This window comes from Hibiscus syriacus, unplaced genomic scaffold (assembly GCF_006381635.1).
Source record: "Hibiscus syriacus cultivar Baekdansim isolate YM2019G1 unplaced genomic scaffold, ASM638163v2 tig00008222_pilon, whole genome shotgun sequence".
Taxonomy (NCBI): domain Eukaryota; kingdom Viridiplantae; phylum Streptophyta; class Magnoliopsida; order Malvales; family Malvaceae; genus Hibiscus; species Hibiscus syriacus.
In genome coordinates this window covers 292,316-312,002 of record NW_024062157.1, presented here as the reverse complement: position 1 = coordinate 312,002, position 19,687 = coordinate 292,316, and the positions used below count along the sequence as shown (strand labels likewise).

Below are 19,687 nucleotides of genomic sequence, written 5' to 3'. Positions count from 1 at the left end.
AATTAATTTAAACTTATTTTAACTTTATAAGCCCAACAATATTACCTGAAACTACTAACATGATTTTTGGGGTGTTAAAACTCTCCTCAGCTAAAAAGAATTTCCTTATCAAAATTACATGATCTGAATAGGTGTGGGTATTGTAGTTGTATGTCTTCATTTCCCAAGTCACTTCCTCCACAAGACTTTAACTAGAGGAATTGACTTGTTCCTCAGCTCATTGACCTATCAGGCCAAGATTGTTATCGGTTCCTCGACGTAGGACATATCCGAGCTCAGTTCGATTTACTCTAACTGAATCACATGTTATAGGTCTGATCGGTACCTCTAAAGCATGGACACATGAAACACGTTATGAATGCACTTCATCACAGGGAGTAATGCCAATCAATAAGCCAAAGAACCTACTCTATCCAGAATCTCATAAGGTCCAACGAAGCGTAGGGTCAACTTTCCCTTTTGGCCAAACTGTAGAACCGTTTTCCAAGGTGACACTTTAAGGAACACATTGTCGCCACTACTAAAATTAATGTATTTTCGCTTCAAATCCGTGTAATACCTCTATCGATCAAAAGCTTCATTTAAACAACTTTGAATCATTCGCACCTTGTCCTCTGCTTTTCAAATCAAATCTGGACCAACTAGCTTATTTTCATTAAGTTCAGTCCAACATAAGGTTAATATTCTATGACACATTAGCTTTTCCCGGGGATAGCCTATAACACAGTCGTAATCTTTATGTAGCTCAACCCAATGACGCTGTCTCAAATTTAACTCCTTCTGAGTAAGTAGATACTTTAGGCTCTTAGGATGGGTGAAGATGTAGAACTTTTCCCTAAAAAGATAATGCCTCCAAATCTTCAAGGCAAAAACTACCACGACCAACTCTAAGTCATGGGTATGATAGTTGCATTCATGCATTTTAAGTTATCGCGAAGCGTACACTACTATCTTCCTTTTTTGCATAATGACACACCTAAACTGTTCAATGAAGCATCACAGAACACGAAGTACTCCTTTCCAGGCTTGGGTTGGGTTAATATAGGTGTCTGCGTGTAAATCTCCTTTAACTCATCAAAACTTTGTTGACGCTTCTCATTCCAAGAAAAAGGCTCATCTTTCTAAAGGAGCTTGGACATGGGAGCGACAATCATAAAAAATCTTTTCACGAAGTGACGGTAGTACCCAACAAGTCCAAGGAAGAAACATCCCTCGGATACATTATTTGGTGGTTCTTACTCTAACATAGCTTGAATCTTTTGGGGATCTACTTGAATGCGCTCATCGATTACCACAAGGCCAAAAAATGACACTTCGGATAACCAAAACTCACATTTGTTGAACTTTGCATACAATTATCACTCATTGAGTGTTTGGAGCACAATTCAGAGATAAATGTCATGATCCTCCTCTGACCAAGAGTATACCAAGATGTTGTTAATGAATAGTACGATGAACTGGTCCAAATACGAGTGAAATATATGATTCATCAAGTCCATGAAGGTAACGAGTGCATTGATAAATCCAAATAGCATTACTAGAAACTCATAGTGGCCATATCTAGTCCTAAATGTCGTCTTAGCCCTATACTTATCTGTGACCTTCAGCTGGTAGTATATTGACCTCAAATCTATCTTAGAGAACACTATAGCTCCCCTAGCATGGTCGAACAAATCATCTATCCTCGGAAGCAGATATCGATTCTTGATCGTTAACTTGTTTAACTAATGGCAGTCGATGCATAACCTCATCGACCCATCATTTTTCTTTATAAACAAAACAGGTGCTCCCCGCAGAGATATACTCGGGCGAATAAACCCTCGGTCCAGAAGTTCTTGAATATGTGCCTTAAGCTCTTTCAGTTTGATCAGTATCATGCGATACGGAGCGATGGATACCAGGGCCAACCTGAGTAGCACCTCAATGCTAAATTCTAACTCGCGATCTTGCAGTAATCCGGGAAACTCCTTCGAATATACCTCGAGAAAGTATCTCACTATATGGGTGTCGTCCAGCATCGGGCTCTAAATTCGAGTATCTACCACATCGATTAGAATCGCCCCGATCGACTAATCTCTGAGCTGCTAAAGCCAAAATGATCTTACAGGTACTTCGGGACCCACCACTAACCATCACTACTTTCGTACCATCTTCGCATTTAAGATTGAGTTCCCTAACTTTGTATTTTAACATTGCGTCATGCTCGGTCAACCAATTCATTTCTAAGAACGCATCAAACTCTTGGAAGGGTAATACTATAAGGTTTGTGGAAAAGCCTTGACCTTGGATTTCTGCTGGACATCTATGGTGGACCTTGTGTACAAGCACATCTAGTCCTAAGGGGCTTAAAACTCTCATCTTAACCTTGAGGCCATCTAACGAAATATCCCACTCTTGGACAAGCTCATGAAATAAGTACGAAATAGTAGAATCAACATTTATCAATGTTGTAACTGGAATTTCATAAATAATAAAGATACCTGATATGACATCAGCTGGCTCGCAATCCTCATAGGTCCTCATTGTGTACTGCCTAGAAGCAACCCTAGCCTCAGGATTGGTTACGGATCAGGTAGTGCCTCTAATCTACTACCCAACTGCTGAACTACCAACTCGATAGACCGATCATTGGCCCCTCTGAACCAACTGGGCTAATCTCTGGGAAATTGGTAGTGCTGCACTACCAACTTCATGGCAGTCTCAAACAAAGTACTCCAGTGACCCACAACCGAAGCAAGCCTTAGAAACTTGGTAGCACTCCTCTAAATGCCACTTGTTGTAGTGCTTGCATTGTAGAGGCGATGCTCCTTTACCAAAACCTCCAGGGCTCGCCATCGAAGCCGACGTCAAAGGTCTCCTACACTGTCTCAATCCCTGATGATACCCGAAACTCTATCCAATCCTCCTATAATGCTACGGTGGGGATCTCCCTCCTCTTTAGGAGTTCTGTCTATCTTGGTTGAAGACTGTAACGGTCTTGAGGAAACTGGTACTCTCCGACTTTGACCTCCCGATTCACTCATCATACTGGCCCTCTTCAACATAATCCTCTTAACTGCCTTGGTCTGGTGGGCCAGTTCTGCAAAGACTAGTGGGGATTGGCAGCCAACTACATCCGAATATCAATGGAGAGTCATTCTCTGAACCTCCAAAAATAGTGGTACTCATCCACCACCAACTCGGGTGCATAGCGACTCAGATGAAGGAAGTCACACTCACACTCCATCACCGATCAATCCCTAAACAAGGTTGGGGAACTGGTCTCTCAGATCATCAGCATGTGCCTGCCCAATATAGTTTTATTGAAACTCTTCTAGAAAGTACTCCCAAGTAGGCTTCTCCCATCTAAAGCTAGCTCGACTGTCTCTCACCAATCGATGGCATCACCCTTTAGTAGAGTGGTGATGCACTCAATATTACTCTTTGGGGAAAGGTGCAATTGTCTCAAAGCATGGAGGGTCTCATATAGCCATTGGTTAACGACTATCAAATCATAGACTCCCGAATCATAGAAGTTTATGGTATTATAACATTTCAATCACTCTACAAGCGACTTATGAGGTGCTACTGGTGGTGGAGCAGGTGGGGTAAGTGAGACAGATGCTCTAGGAATAGCTCACACAATATTCCTAAGGGCATTGATGATTTCCCTGAAGAATATGGCCTCATCGATCACTGCATCCTTTGGGATCCCATCTCACCAGTCTCTTGGAAAACTCATTGTCAGTATCTCCAGTGAGTGAGGCGTGACTCTAATCACGACCCTACTGAATGTGAGTCGGGTCTTCAGCCATATCCTACAAAGTTCAAAGAAGGGAGTCATTATCTCCATTCCAAATAACCAAGCATACTGACTCTAGGGGAATGTAAATCACTGACTCTAACCCGCGGGTCCTAGGAACAACTGAATCTGACACTCTAATACCACCAAATGTAACACCCAAAACCAATTAAAACAAACCCGAAGGGGTTTGGCCATTACACTGGACCACTGAAGTGGGTACCCATTTTTTCTTTATATAATCATTTTTTTTCGAATTATAATCCATGACATTTAAAGAACGATAAAATCATAGTAGTTAAGTTTACAATTTTAGGGAGCTCCCAAAAATATTTAACAAATACAATAACCTAAGAGTTATGATTCGAATACAAAAGGGTTTATGATAATACATGCCCATTACACTAATCTATGAACGAAAAAAATTCTGAAAGCTGAGATACGAGCTCAATGCCATGAAAATGACTCCACTATACTACATGCATCCATTAGCTACGAATGCTTAGCAAGTTAAGTCATGATGCTACATAAGGCAATAAGCATAGATCATAACATAAGAATATGTTTCATAACAACATAAGGATCATAATATAATTACCAACATATAATGAAAGTGCCATAGATATAATACTAAAGTGCATTTGCACTAAATCAAAAGTGCATCCGCACTAATAATAAAGTACCATAGCACTGTGGATGAGAATCTGGATATCCCTATTTGAATAATCAAATCATGCATACGTTAGCTCGAGTAACCCGGGCATCTTCGTTGTTTCTCGGGCAACAAACAAGGGATAGTTTTATGTCTTATAATTTATCATAATTAGTCATAAGGGTTTCAAGTATTATTATCACTTGTAGTCTTATTTAAAAACCCTTGACACCCTCATAGCCCCTCAACAAACCCATAAAAGTTGCTAAGTTTTCTACCCTATACAGGACGTTAGTATCGATATTGAGCATGTCGGTATCAATATCGACCCTAGGATATCAATACTATCCTTAGTATCGATATCAGTTTGAGCTTCGATATTTCAATTTTAAACTTAGTATCGATACATGATGTAGAGTATTGATACTCTCCTAATGGTATCGATACTCCCATGAGTATTGGTACCAATTTGACCTTCTAAAATCTCGGTGTCGAGACTATTCCTTTGAGTATTGAGATTGAACGTTGGGTACCAATACTCCTTGAAGGGGTATCGATACTCACCCTCAAGAATTTCCTTATTTTCAACTTTTATGAAGAACAATATCGGTACTGTATGAACAATACTGATACTGATGGATCTGAGTGCTTTGTTTAAGCATGAAAATGGCTTCTTTAAGCCTCTCATAAGCCTCCTTAAGGCTACATAAGGTTTTTTAAGTTTCATGGGGTTGTTTAATATCAAAATGAGTAATTGTTAACACAAAAAAACATCATAAGCATGTTGTCATTAACACCCATATTGTACCCAAAGAATACAACAAGAAAGCAAACATAGACTCATGGCTTACATATGGTTAAAGGAAGTTACTTATGTGTTACCTCACTAAGGGATGAAGAAACAAGGCTCCAAGGGTCACCCAAGCACCAATTTTTCCTTGTTCTTAGCTTGAGAGCACTCACCATGTTCTTGCACTAACCAAAGCAAAAAAAAAAAGTTCAAAATCTTATTTTTTAAAATGTTTATAATTACATTTCTAAATGTTTAGGAATAATTCAGAATCATTCCTAAGCCCTAGAACTAAAATCCTTCAAACACCCAAGTTTCTCTACCATTTCCAAACTTTAAGAGTTTGAGCTTAAATTAAAGCTCTAAGAGTGTAGATTTCCACTCATACCTTTAGAGATGCTGAAAACCTCTGTTAGACAATAAGGCTCTCATCTTTACATACTTTGGAGATGAAAAAGAGAGGAGAGAAGATGACAAAGTGCAGAAAAGGAGAAGGAGATATGCTGCTGATTTTACCCCATCCCCCGTTTACATCATCATTCTTAAATGAAAAACAACAATTATTTTCGAACAATAGTGAAATCTCTTCCTTGGACCTTGCTCCTTTGAACCCAAATCAAAAATACAATTTTTACCAACTTGTGCACTTCCCTACAAGCCCAATCATCATATTCTTGACCCAATTAATTAAGTTAAACTTATTTTAACGTTCTAAGCTCAACGGTATTACCCGAAACTACTAACCTTATTTTTGGGGTGTTACATTATGTGCTATGTATTGATGCTTGTGGAGATCGTGATCAAACTCGTGTTACAATCAAATCAAATGGTAAGGAAGTCCAAGAATAACCAGATATCAATAGTAAGGTATAATAGTAATACATACCAAGTGAGTGCATTTTATTATGTACTTATATGATAAGAGGAAGACTTTCGATGAGTCAACCTCGAATGTTTTAATAAGCATGTTTTTAATGTATTTTGAAATATTTTCATATTTTTTTATGAAAATGGTGTTTATTTAATGATTTTAGGGTATGAAATGCCCTAAAACAAATGAATGTGTTTCACACTATTTATCATCCATTGATGTTTTGGAATAAATTTTTAATCTACGATTTGGATATAATAGCCTATTGTATGTACATTGAGAGTCATATGTGCAATTGTAATACCTTGAATAAGGTGGTTATTGATCGATTTTGTTTAATGCATTATTGTGTTCTAGTAGTAGTACATTTGTTGTACTATGGCATTATGTGTGCAAGGATAATGTTCGTAATGAATTACCACTCCGGAATTATTAGTATAGTGTCGTTGTGTATTACAGTACCTGTATGTCATTGTAGCACTTAGGTGCTAATTGTGTACCTTGATATCTCATCTGTCATACATTGGGCTATGAATAGATTTTTTAGTACACCGATTGATAGTATGTTATGCATATGAAAATAATATTTCGCAGGTTATGTAACGGGAACTTTTCTTATCAAGTCAGTTTTATGCGTTTATATATTTTATAAGACTTAAATCATATTTTGTTCTCTTATGATTACTGATGTTTTTAAAATGCCTTACTTACTTTATTATGCCTCATTAAGTGAATACTTAGCGTGTGATTATTTCACGCGTAGGTGTTAGAGTACGATCGGAGTGAGGAGTATAGCTGATATCATCTGTCAATGGTTACCTCATCAGTAACAATATGACATCTTTAGATGTTCATTTGATATTACTAGTTGGCATGTATTTTGTTATGTTAAGATGCTCTGGTAGGAATAGTTGAACTATACTTTTGTAGTATTATATTTATCAGCGAACTTAAACTACTATATGATGCTTATATACGTTATATTACATATTAGTAGTAAATGATGTTTTAAATATTTTATTACTAGATCATATTATTTAAAGAAACAAAATTTTACTATTTTTCAAATACAAAAACTATTTTAAAAGAATGTGGTATCTCTTACTCGTGTTCGAGGTCGGATATGGAAAACATGTGTTACATTTATTGGTATTAAAGCTACAGGTTTAGTCGATTCTCGTTCAAAACTGAGTGCATTTTATGTGAAAAGTGTGTACATGCCACTAGGATGTCAAAGTTACTAATATGGTATTTATATGATGTGATTGATGTCACTCCTTACTAATCTAAGTTGTTATTAATGTGTGTCGTGTTATATGTTGAAATCCATGAATTCATGGAGAGAACCCGAACAAGAAGTCCAAGAAGGGACTGATAGTGAGAGCAATGAAGTCAATAGTGTACATTCGATTTATTCTGGACATAATAGTGCATTGGTACATAAGGAAGTGTTGGTACAAGATCATGGAGCATTTATACATGCTCTAGATGTGATTTTAGCGTGATATCAGCCTCCTTCACCTCCCCCTATTCTGCCAACTCCCCGGATTTCGATTCCAAAAGAGCTGAGAAGTTTGAGAGCACCTAAGTTCCAGGGAGAAGAAGATGAAAGTCTGAAATCTGTTGACTTATGGTTAAATGACATCAAAGTGATCTTGGATAACCTTCATTGCTCAAACGATGAAAAACTTGATTGAGATTTATCACTGCTTCGAGGATCAGCCTGAGTGTGGTGGAAAAACAAACACGACGATGTATGAGCCACATGACCGGGTGACGTGGTAATTCTTTCAAGATGAATTTAAGAACAAATACATTGTTGAACAATTCATGCGAGCAATGCTACTGAAATTCCTCAATCTGAAGCAGGGAAACTAAAAAATTTATTAATATGAGTATGAGTGCAACAAATTAAGGGATTTTACTATTGAATTAGTTTCCAACGACAAGGCTCGGCGTGACTGGTTCATCAAGGGTTTGAGGCCTAAAATGAAAGAAATATTGTTGGCATTGAACTTGCCTACCCTGTAAGAGGTAATTAACCGAGAAAAGGCAATTCAAAGGGCTCAATGGGAGACACAAGCAACAAAGCAAAGCATGCAGATAGTAAAAAGATCAAAAGATTCATCAGCTTCTTATCATGCCAAGAGAGGCAATGGTTCAAGTTCCCGATATAATAATAAATTCGGGTTTGTTGCAGTTTCACACAAGGATAAGCAATATCAGTCAATTGTTTCTAGTTCAGGTAGAGCACCCTAGGATCCATCTTCGCCATGTCAGATGTTTGGCAAGTTCTATAGTGGAGTATGCGGAGTTACCAATGGTGTTTGTTTCTAGTGTGGTGATACTGGCTATTTTATTCGAGGTTTTCCTATAAGGTATGGGGACAAATTTGTGCAAACTGAGAGATTTGCAACAATGTCACATAGAGGCAGAGGAAAGGCTAGAACTTAAGAACTAGCTCAATCAGCTTAGCGACCAGAGACGCGTGTAGTAGCCATAGTCTACAATATCCGGACTAATGAGGACTGGGATGACCCGAAGATCATAACAAGTACTTTTTATCTCTTTAATGAACATGTGTTTGTTTTGGTTGATCATGGTTCCAGGCACTCTTATATCAGTAAAAAACTTATTAGAGATCCTTTAGAACCGATCTCAAGTGATATGATAACAATTAGTGCAAGGGTGAGTCAGATATGTAGGAATTACCCGATAAAGATTCAAGTGGTTGTGTTCCCAGAAAATATGATGGAATTACCTTTCGACAAGTTTGAGATCATTTTGACATTAATTGATTATCTCCGTATTATGAATAGGTAGATTATCGCAAGAAGAGATTATTTATGAAAGATATAGAGGGTTAAAAATAATAGTAATTGGTGAAAAAATGAAATCACCGCCCAATGTGATATCAGTAGTGACTGCAAAGAAATTGATGTCATAAGGGTGTAAACCATTTCTAGCTAATGTGATAAATACTCAAATATCTAAAATGAGGTTGGATGATATTCGAACACTTAAGTAATTCCCATATGTATTTCTAGATGAATTACACGGGTTACCTCCTAATCAAGAGGTTGAATTAAAGATTGATATTTTTTTGGGTGTTAAGCCTGTTTCTATGACACCGTATCGGATGGCTCCTATCGAGTTAAGATAACGAAAAGCCCAATTACAAAATTTGCTTGATGAGGTTTCATCAGGCCCAATGTTTCACTTTGGGGAGCACTTGTATTTTTTGTGAAAAAGAAAGATGGATCTATGCAGTTATGCATAGATTATCCTCAGCTGAATAAGGTGACAATAAAGAACAAGTATCCTCTTCTGAGGATTGATGAATTGTTTGATGAATTAAAAGGTGCAGCAGTGTTCTCTAATATTGATCTTCGATCTGGATACCTCCAATTAAAGATTAAAGAAGACGATATTCTGAAGACAACTTTTTAGACTCAGTATGGACACTATGAGTTCGTGGTAATGTTGTTCGGTTTGACTAATGCTCCTGCGACATTTATGGATTTGATGAACTGGCTATTTCAGCCTTACTTTGATCAGTTTTTTGTGGTACTTATTGATGACATTTTAGTGTACTAAAAGACGAATGAGGAGCATAATTCTCATCTTCGTATTGTTCTTCAACCCCTTCGAGAGAAAAAGTTGTATGCCAAGCTATCAAAGTGTGAGTTCTAGTTGGCAGAGGTTGTTTTTCTTGGCCATGTTGTCTCTTCTAAGGCATAAGGGTAGATCCCAAGAAAATTCAGGCTATAGTGGAATGGAAACCCCCAAAGAACGTCTCAGAGGTTTGTAGTTTCTTGGGACTTATTGATTACTATCTAAGGTTCATAACGAACTTTTTGATGATAACTTTACCACTAATTAAGCTTTTAAGAAAAAATGTGTCTTTGTTTGGATAGAGAAGTGCCAAGAGAGCTTTGAAATGCTAAATAAAATCTTACCAAAGGCACATGTGTTAGTACAACCAGAATCGGGTAAAGATTATATGGTATTTAGTGATGCATCTCATAATTTCTCGGGATATGTGCTTATGCAATGAGGTACAGTTGTGGCTTATGCCTTGAGATAGTTAAAGACTCATGAGAAAAATTATTTGACACATTATCTTGAGTTGGAAGCCGTTGTGTTTGCCCTAAAGATTTAGCGTCATTATTTATATGGTGAGTGATGTTATATTTATAAGGATCATAAAAGTCTAAAGTACTTGCTGACTCAGTTGGACTTGAGACAGAGAAGATGGATAGAACTCTTAAAGGATTATGATGTGATCATTTATTATCATCTAGAAAAGACTAATGTGATGGTTGATGCACTTAACCGAAAGAATTTTGTAGCTTTACGAGCTTTGGATGCGCGTTTATCTTTAAAGAAAGATGGTGCCTGGATTGTTGAGTTAAAGTTAAAGCTGATGCTTTTAGAACAAATAAAAGAGCTACAATGGAAAAATGGAAAATGCTTGGCAAGAACTGCACAAGTGGAAAAAGACGAGAATAAGGACTTTGAATTCAGGACTGACAGATGTTTGTACTATTGTGGGAAACTTTGTATCCCCGATGATGAAGAATTAAAGGAAGATATCCTTTCTAAGGTACACTTTAGTCCGTTGACTATGCATCCAGGTGGAAACAAGATGTACCAGGATCTAAAGAGTATGTATTGGTGGCCTGGTATAAAAAGAGCTATCACTGAGTTTGTTGCAAAATGTCTGACATGTCAACAAGTGAAAGTTGAACATCAAGTGCCTTCAGGATTATTGCAACCAATAGCTATTCCTGAATGAAAGTGGGAACGATTCACCATGGAATTTGTTATAGGACTACCTTTGATACCCAGCAAAAAATACTTAATATGGGTGATTGTTGACAGATTAACCAAGACATCTCACTTCATTCCAGTCCGAACAGATTAGTTCAACTTCATTGAGTGAATATATCGATAGTTTCAGACATTTATCCAAGGTTTACTTCGAGATTTTAGAAGTCTTTGCATGAAGCTTTGGGTACTCAATTGAATTTCATCACAACTTTTCATCCGCAGATAGATGGTCAGTCTGAGCGGACTATTCAAATTTTGGAAGATATGATAAGGGCATGTGTAATTGAATTCAAGGGATCATGGGAAAAGTATTTTCCTTTAGTAGAATTTTCAGACAACAACAGTTATCAATCGAGCATTAAGATGGCTCCGTATGAAGCCTTATATGGGAGAAAGTGTCGAACACCATTAAATTGGTTCGACTTAAAAGACTGAGATTTTATTGGCCCCGACTTAATGAAACAAATTGAAGTTTATTCAAGATAATCATTAAATAGCTTTTGATTGAAATAAGTCTTACGTGGAATTGAAGAGGAATGATATTTAATATCAAGAAGGTGATAAAGTATTTCTCAAGGTATCACCTTGGAAGAAAGTATTGCGATTTGGATGCAAAGGAAAGATGAGTCTGAGATTTATTGGACCTTATGAGATTCTAAAAAGAGTCAGCCCAGTGGCTTATCATCTAGCATTTCCCCCAGAGACGGACAAGATCTATAATGTTTTTCATGTTTCGATTCTCTCGAAGAATCGATCAGATCCTTCGCATGTCATTACCTTGGAGGAAATAGAGATTCAACCAGATTTAACCTATGAAGAAGAACCAGTCGAGATTTTGGCTCGAGGAGTCAAAGAACTACGGAACAAGATGATCCCTCTATTTAAAGTTCTTTGGCGGAATCACAAAATCGAGAAAGCTACCTAGGAAAGAGATGATGACTTGAAAATGCAGTATCTGTGCCAATTAACATCAAATATGTACTAAAATTCGAGGATGAATTTTTCTTAAGAGGGAGAATTGTAATACCCCCAAAATTTTGGTTAGTAACCAAAACATAAATTTTGAAAGTTTGATGACCAAAGTGATAATTTTCCCAAAAAAATTATTCCATAAATGAATAGTTCACCCCCAAGAATGAAGTTTTGGTGGTAATCAAATATTTTGTCCGGAATTTGTGTTAAAAGCTAGAAAGTGTTAAAGTCCGGTAAAAATTGGATAAATCGGATCGAATAATAATTTTGAGAAAATTTAAAGGTTATTAAATTATGCTTAGAAATATTATTTCCACATTTTAAAATGATGTAAAATAATGTGGATCATTGGATTTGAGAATTTATTTTCATGTTCAATTTGGATCGTTGGATTAAAATGGCAAGATTGAAGTTTTTGGAAAAGATCATGGGTAAAGTTGTAAATGGTAAATTATTTTGTTCATCTTTAACATTGGGAATATGATAAGTGTTATGTGCCTTGGTATGGACGTAATTATCAAGTTTCATTAATGGTAAATTGGTCATTTCTCAATTAAATGAATTTTAAATTCATTTAAACTTAAATAAAGGATAAATTAACATCAAATTACTTAGAAATTTCATGAGAACTTCGTGATTTCTCCATAGTGGTCGTGTACCCCTAACCCTATATGAGATAATTTTTGTTCTTCAATTTCAAGTAATTTCCTTTAGCTTTTGGATTAAGACGTGAAATAGAAAATTGTTTTATTCGATGAGCTCTATCATTTGGTACCAATATGGAATGCTAATATTTCTTAAGTTCAAAGATCCCAAATTCTAGGGTTTATGTTCATGTTATGGTTTAAGGAGATGATGTTAGATTTTGAGTTTTTTGATGTTGTAGAATCATTTCCAAGCCTGATTGATGATTAAAACCACCTATACAAGCTTATAGTAGTTTCAACCTAAACCTTAGATTGGGGAAAGTTTGTGATTTGTTGAAATTAAGTTTGGGTTTGATTATAGAGGCTTGGAAATGTTGAATAGAGGTTGATTTCATGCTTGAAATCAAGTAAAAATCTTGAAATCAACCCCTATAGTGTTCGACCTTGAGGAAATGAATGGGGAAAATTGTGGAAAATTTTCCATGGCTTAGAAATGATATTTAGAAGGTAGTACAAGCCTTAGAAAAATTTTGGGACCATTTTGTAATTTTTAAAAGTTGGGGACCTATTTAGTAATTTTGAAAAGTTATGGGTTAAATGCATAATTACCCAATAGTTGATGTACATTTCTGGAATTTTATATTAAAGGGGTAAAATTGATGTTAGAATGTGAAATTGGGCTATTTTGGGAAGTTAGCAAAGTTTGAGCATCAAATGGTAAATATTGAGAAAGTTAGTGACTTAAGTGGTAATAATGGCATTGTTGAGGTATTGGGCTGAAAATTAAATGTTGTAATTTTATTTGAGCTATTTGGGACTTGAAATGAAGAAATAATGGCAAGGGACCATTATGGGTAAAAAAGAAAAGTTAAGATGAATTCTAGAAGAATAAGAAAATATTAGTACTTTTGAATATTTTTATCATGCTTAAAATGTTAGTAAGAATAATATGTATTTATATTTGTATTTGTTATTCGTTGATGCTTCTGTAGATCGTGCTCCAACTCGTGTTACAAGCATATCGAAAGGCAAGGAAAAAGTCTAAGAATAATCAGATATCGATATTAAGGCATAATAGTGAGGCAAACCAGGTGAGTGCATTTTATTATGTACTTATATGATAGGAGGAAGACTTGCTATGAGTCAACATTGAGTGATTTAATAAGCATCTTTTTAATGCAATTTGAAATATTTTCATAAAGTTTTATAAAAATGATTTTTATTCAATGATTTTAGGGTATGAAATGCCTTAAAACAAATGGATGTGTTTCACACTATTTCTCATCTATTTATGTTTTGGCATAAATGTGTAATCTGTGATTTGGATATAATAGCTATTGTATGTACATTGAGAGTCATAGGTGCAATTATAATACCTTGAATAAGGTGGTTATCGATCGATTTTGTTTAATGCATTATTGCGTTCTTGTAGTAGTACATTTGTTATACTATGGCACTATGTGTGCCATAAACGCTATATATGGTGCTTATATTTTGTTATGTTATGACGCTCTGGTAGGAATAATTGACATCTTTAGATTTTCATTTTTATATTACTAGTTGACATGGATTTTGTTATGTTATGATGCTCTGGTAGGAATAGATGAACTATACTTTTGTAGTATTATATTTATCAGTGAACTTAAACTACTATGTGATGCTTATAAATGCTATATTACATATTAGTAGTAAATGATGCTTTAAATGTTTTATTATTAGATCATATTATTTAAAAATAATAATGTTTTTCAAATACGGAAACTGTTTTAAAAGCATGTGACATCTTTGACTCGTGTTCGGGGCCGAATACGGGAAAGGGGTGTTACAGGCCGCTTTGATCCTATATGGATATAGTTGATAGACGAGATTGTTATAAAATACATATTGCATGATAACAATTTTTGAGCTCATATGGTGATACATTTATCAAGAAACATATGTTGTCCAAGTGGGAGATTGTTGAATAAAAATCCATAATTATGGGCAAATATTTATAATTTATATTGTTATCATAAAATATGACATAAATTAAATGACCAATTATTTTATAAAGTCATAAGGCATTAGAAGGTCGTGGAAATAAAAGTGTGAATACTATCAAAGTTATATTTATAATTTGATGAGGAGCGAAATTATAAGTACAGACAATAACTTATTTTTAAATCAGCTATATAAAAGGGTATTGGTCCTCAAGAAATAGATAATCTCATATTTTTTCTTATCACAATCAGAGAGTTTATATTTAATGACCCCACCTCTTTCATGTCAAGTAGTGGCGGATCCAGCTATATATCAAGGTAGGCATATGTCTATTTTGAAATTTGATCTTTTTTAGTTATTTAGTTATTTTATTGATTGTGCTCTTCCTAAGATTTTATTTGTCTAATTTATACGAAAATCTTATGTTACCCATACGCGCCTACCCTCTCTTAAGAAAATTTCTTAATCCACCACTAATATCAAGACTCCATTTATCTACCACACCTGAAATCTAATTCAACTTTTGTTTCTTCTTACAAGCTACAAGAACCCAAATATGCATAAGATAATTTAAATTAAAAAATAATTTATATAAACAAAATTTTGAATTACCACACAAAATAGACGTATTACTCTAATTATATAATAATATTAATAAATTTAAAAATCATTCAAAGTCGAGTGGGTAAACGCCTGCTTGTAACCTAAGTGGGGTACTAATATGTTTGGATATTGGTCTGATCCACTGAGTGCGGCTCATGGATGCTTGCCTCTAGCCAGCTCGATCCAAGTTAGGGGTCAAGGGATTTGTGCGAAGGCATGGTTCTCTCGGATTTTAGAGAGAAAGGCGGTTTTCTTTGCCCAATAGGGTAAACAGTTCAAAAGTTTATTTTGATATTTATGATATTTTTTATAGTGTTCATGAAACTCGCCACATCAATATAATTTGTTCTAATAAAATATATATTTTTATTCAAACTCATCATCTCGTAGTGACAAATTTCAATAAAATATAATTTTGTATTAACATGTATCACATTGAGATAAAAAGTTTGAATAAAAAATTATTTTTATTAGAGCTCGTTACCTCCACGTAACGTATTTCATGCACTGTAAAAAATATTGTAGATCTCAAAATAAAAATAATTGTACCTTATTTTGCTAATTTTTTTCAAACTGCCCTATTGGGAAAAAAACCCGAGAAAGACACTGTGAGGGGTTCACTTCACATAGCAGCGACAACTTCCCTCTTTTGGCAATGGAGGTATAACAGGCTGTTGTATTTTGGGCCCAATATGGCTCTTTCGTCCGTTCTTAATTGGACAACCACATTTTTTTTAAAGGAGGGTGCAATTAATTCTCTAGTTTTCAAGTTTGATCCCTCTTAAAATTATTTGGCATGAATTAAGTGACTTCGGTAATAAATAAATTGTTGTTATTCTTTGAGATCATGAGTTTGAGTACCAAGAATGCTAGTGGTGTAAACGTTCAATATCAAATAGTTGTAAGTTATCTTTGAACATATATTATCTTGTAGTTACCTCATATTAATAAAATAAAAAAACAATGCAATATTCTTTTCCCATTAATTTTGTACCTCTATATAATTTGAAATTAAGAAAAATAACTTTTTTGCCTTCTCAAAAATTATTTTTTTCCTAAATTGAGGTATTTTTACTTTTATATTAATTTTAAAAACTATGTTTGATATATAATTTTATTTTAATAATATTTATTTTTTTTTAAATTAAAGTATTTTTATTTTTATATTAATTTTAAAAAGTATGTTTGCTAAATAATTTTCATTTAATAATATAATTTTTAAAATTTATATTTAATATTTTTATAGAATGTAATATACTTTATAACTATATCAGATATCCATGGATGAATTAAATATAGTTTTCAGCCGTACTAAATTTCTAGTAAATAAAAAAATGAACCGGGCTGCCCGAAAGGGGTAAAACGAATTTATGAGGAAGCAAGGGTTTTTTTAGCGCAATACAGCACCTACAATAATTATTTGGCTCAATGGGGCATCTCATAAATTAATTTAGGATCTATGGCATTTTTATAGTACAGGTGGAATTCGTCACTTTGGTGTGATTAGTTTCATGAGTTATTATTTTTATATTTCGAGCCCAAAATTTTAATATTTCCCATGGAACTTGTCACCTCGAGATGACGGACTCTATTAAAAAATATTATTTTCTTAGATTATTATGTGAATTTAATTTTCGAAAACAAAAAATACACCGTAACTCGTCACCTCGAGGTAACGTGTTCCTTTTTTTTATGAGGTAGATTATGTTGAAAAGAACAACATACTACGAACGTTAGATTAGACCTTCAGAAATGCACATTAAGAAGAAGAAAAAAACAAACTTAATACATTATAGCATTGACCTTATGAACAAAATAAACATTAAATAAAATCATTAACATAGCAGTATTGACTAATAAGTTTTAATCTTCGTAATCAGTAGTCTCGTCAAAAGTAATATTAAGTTCTTCAATTTTCCATTCTTTTTATTTTTTCATTCACGTACGAATTGGAACCATGCTTATGGGTCTCTGTCATCTATGTTTGTTTCTTGGTTATTTGTCTGAGTTAGTGGGATATTCAAGCTGGAAGGAACATCCTCTATGGTACGAGCAAGGTCGAGATCATCGAACTCTACAAACAAATCGACATTAGAGAAAGAGTGATAGAAGTATGTCTCGATCATGCCAGCAAGGTCTACATCATCGCTTAAATGAAACCTCGAGCATGAAACTGGAAATTTATAATATAAGAAAGATATTCTTCTCCTACTTCCGAGTATAACTCTTGTTTCTACACTGAACCTCAACTTCTTGTAGTTGGATTTTTTTGGGAAACACGTGGTTATAAATTTGCAATCGTAAAAAACAGTTGCGCAAATAGTTGACATGTTTGAAAGAAACTCAAGCTTTGGATATAAGGGATTGAAGGTTTTATTGCTACAATATCAGAGTAAAATGACTTTTAAATCACATATATTAATAATTATTGAAAATGATTAAATGAGCACTGAAAAGTTGGTGAAATAGGTCATTATTTGGCCTTTGTAAAATACACATTTTTCTGATATGAAGAGATAAATGCACCAAAAAAAATTCTGGTTTGAGTTGATACATCATTGAAAAGTTTCTGAAAAAACCAACTGTTGCACTATTGTTGCAATAAATAACCTCTGAAAAATAGCTACCACAGTGCATTGATTGAGCAATGAAAAGTAGCTGAAACATTAAATAATTTGGCCTATTTTAAATACACGTTTTTTATTTGAAGTGATAATTCAACTGGAATGGTTCATTATTTTGCCTAAGTTAAAAACATGTTGTCTGATTTGAGTTAAATATATCACTGAAAAGTTACTGAAGATGATAATACACCACTATTTCACCCGTTTTCTAAAAAGTTGCTTGAATTCTGCAGTAGATGACCAACAAAATAAGCCAACTATTGCATTATTAAAACAATAAATGACCTCTAAAAAGTAGCTGACACGGTGTAATAATTGAGCACTGGAAAGTAGCAAAAACAATGCCTACTAATATGATATTTCACTGGCAAAGTAATGAATGGTAATTAATGATGACTCGTATTTGTTTTAAATTGACTCACTTCATATAAATCTTCACAAGACGTGTTATTTTTACAATTTTATTCAACAAGCAAAAATCAATCTCTCTCTGAAGCTATGGCAAACAAGTTTTTCACAGTCGTCCACCCAAATGGCCAAGTTATTGAAACTAAAGATGGTGTTCAGTTCATGTCACAGAGCCCCGTGAACATAATGTTCCGGGATATTAACTCATGGGAAAATGAAGATGAAAATCGAAAGAAAAATTGGAGCTTTCATTTAAAGTTTGACATATTGACACATCATTTTAGAGACTTCACTCAAATATGGAACAATCCTGCTCGATGATGACGACGATGCAGCTGTTATGGTTGGCCTTCATCAATCTTCCAATAATCAAATTATTGAGATTATTGTCAAAATTATAGATGCTCTTACTTCCTCAACTGCTGCACCGATGACCGCAGAAGCAGGACCATCAGAATATATATATATAACCTCATCGAGAGATTCGATGAAATCCTTGTTGATTTCAATGAGGACGGTGAAATTTTTATTCCACTTATAATGGACAATAATACATCAATAATTGATGAATTTGATATCATCGAGGCTACGTCAGAGTTTCAAGCCTTTGATATAGAGGGTGATGTCTGGGAGACAGCGTTTCTCATGGCCAAGCAATGCAGAATGCTCCACCAGTTGGGTTACATCCATCAACAAGCATGCAACCATAAAGTTTGCACCCTAGATGCCTCAATATCGTCATAAAGTTGAAATGAATGAGATAAACTATGATGTCGTGAGGAATCCTGAGATTCCTGATAAGTTCGATATACGCGTAGCCCACTGGGGGACCTTGGATAAAAGATCAACGGAGTTTGGACTTGGGTCACAATTTGGGAGTAAGAATGATGCACAACTAGCTATGAAGGAGTTTTATATTAAAACTTATATGGAGTTCACTGTTGTGGAGTCTAACTAGAAGACATATTTTGTTAGATGTATTAATAACAACGTCGGATGGAAGTGGAGGATACGTGTCTCATTTCTATAGTGAAAGATGTTATGAGAAGTGACAAGGTTCCACGACCAGCACAGTTGCACGTTCATCTCCTTGACACAAGACCACAAGCACTTAGACTCTGATATCATTTGTGGATACGTGAAGCTACTAGTGGAGAAAAATCTAAGGATCCCGGTATCAATGATTGGGGCATCAATACGGAATACATTTGGGTATATTCTATCTTGTTACAAGTCCTGGATGGTCAAACGCAAAGATATGACACCACTGTACGATGATTAGGATCAGTCGTACAATGAGTTGCCACATTTGTTGCACGCGATAGAATATTTTATCTCAGGGACCATTGTTCACTCTTATACTTATACTACAACCACATTTGATGGACAAGTTATCCCTAGAAAGATAGTTTTCAAAGGCATGTTCTAGGCTTTCAAGTCACAAATTGAAGGTTTTCGTTACTACAAACAGATGGTCAAGGTGGATGGCACTTTTCTGTATGAGTTATGCAAACACGTCCTTATGA

General features: G+C 34.9%; 1 protein-coding gene across 1 annotated transcript; it reads left to right on the top strand.

Annotated features, from left to right (window-relative positions):
• The first annotated feature begins 10,412 nt into the window (after positions 1–10,412).
• On the top strand, positions 10,413–19,119 carry LOC120202124. Its single transcript, XM_039202595.1, has 3 exons — positions 10,413–10,761; positions 18,446–18,678; positions 18,886–19,119. Exons 1-3 carry the CDS (start codon positions 10,413–10,415, stop codon positions 19,117–19,119), a joined length of 816 nt encoding a protein of 271 aa, XP_039058526.1.
• Positions 19,120–19,687: the final 568 nt, after the last annotated feature.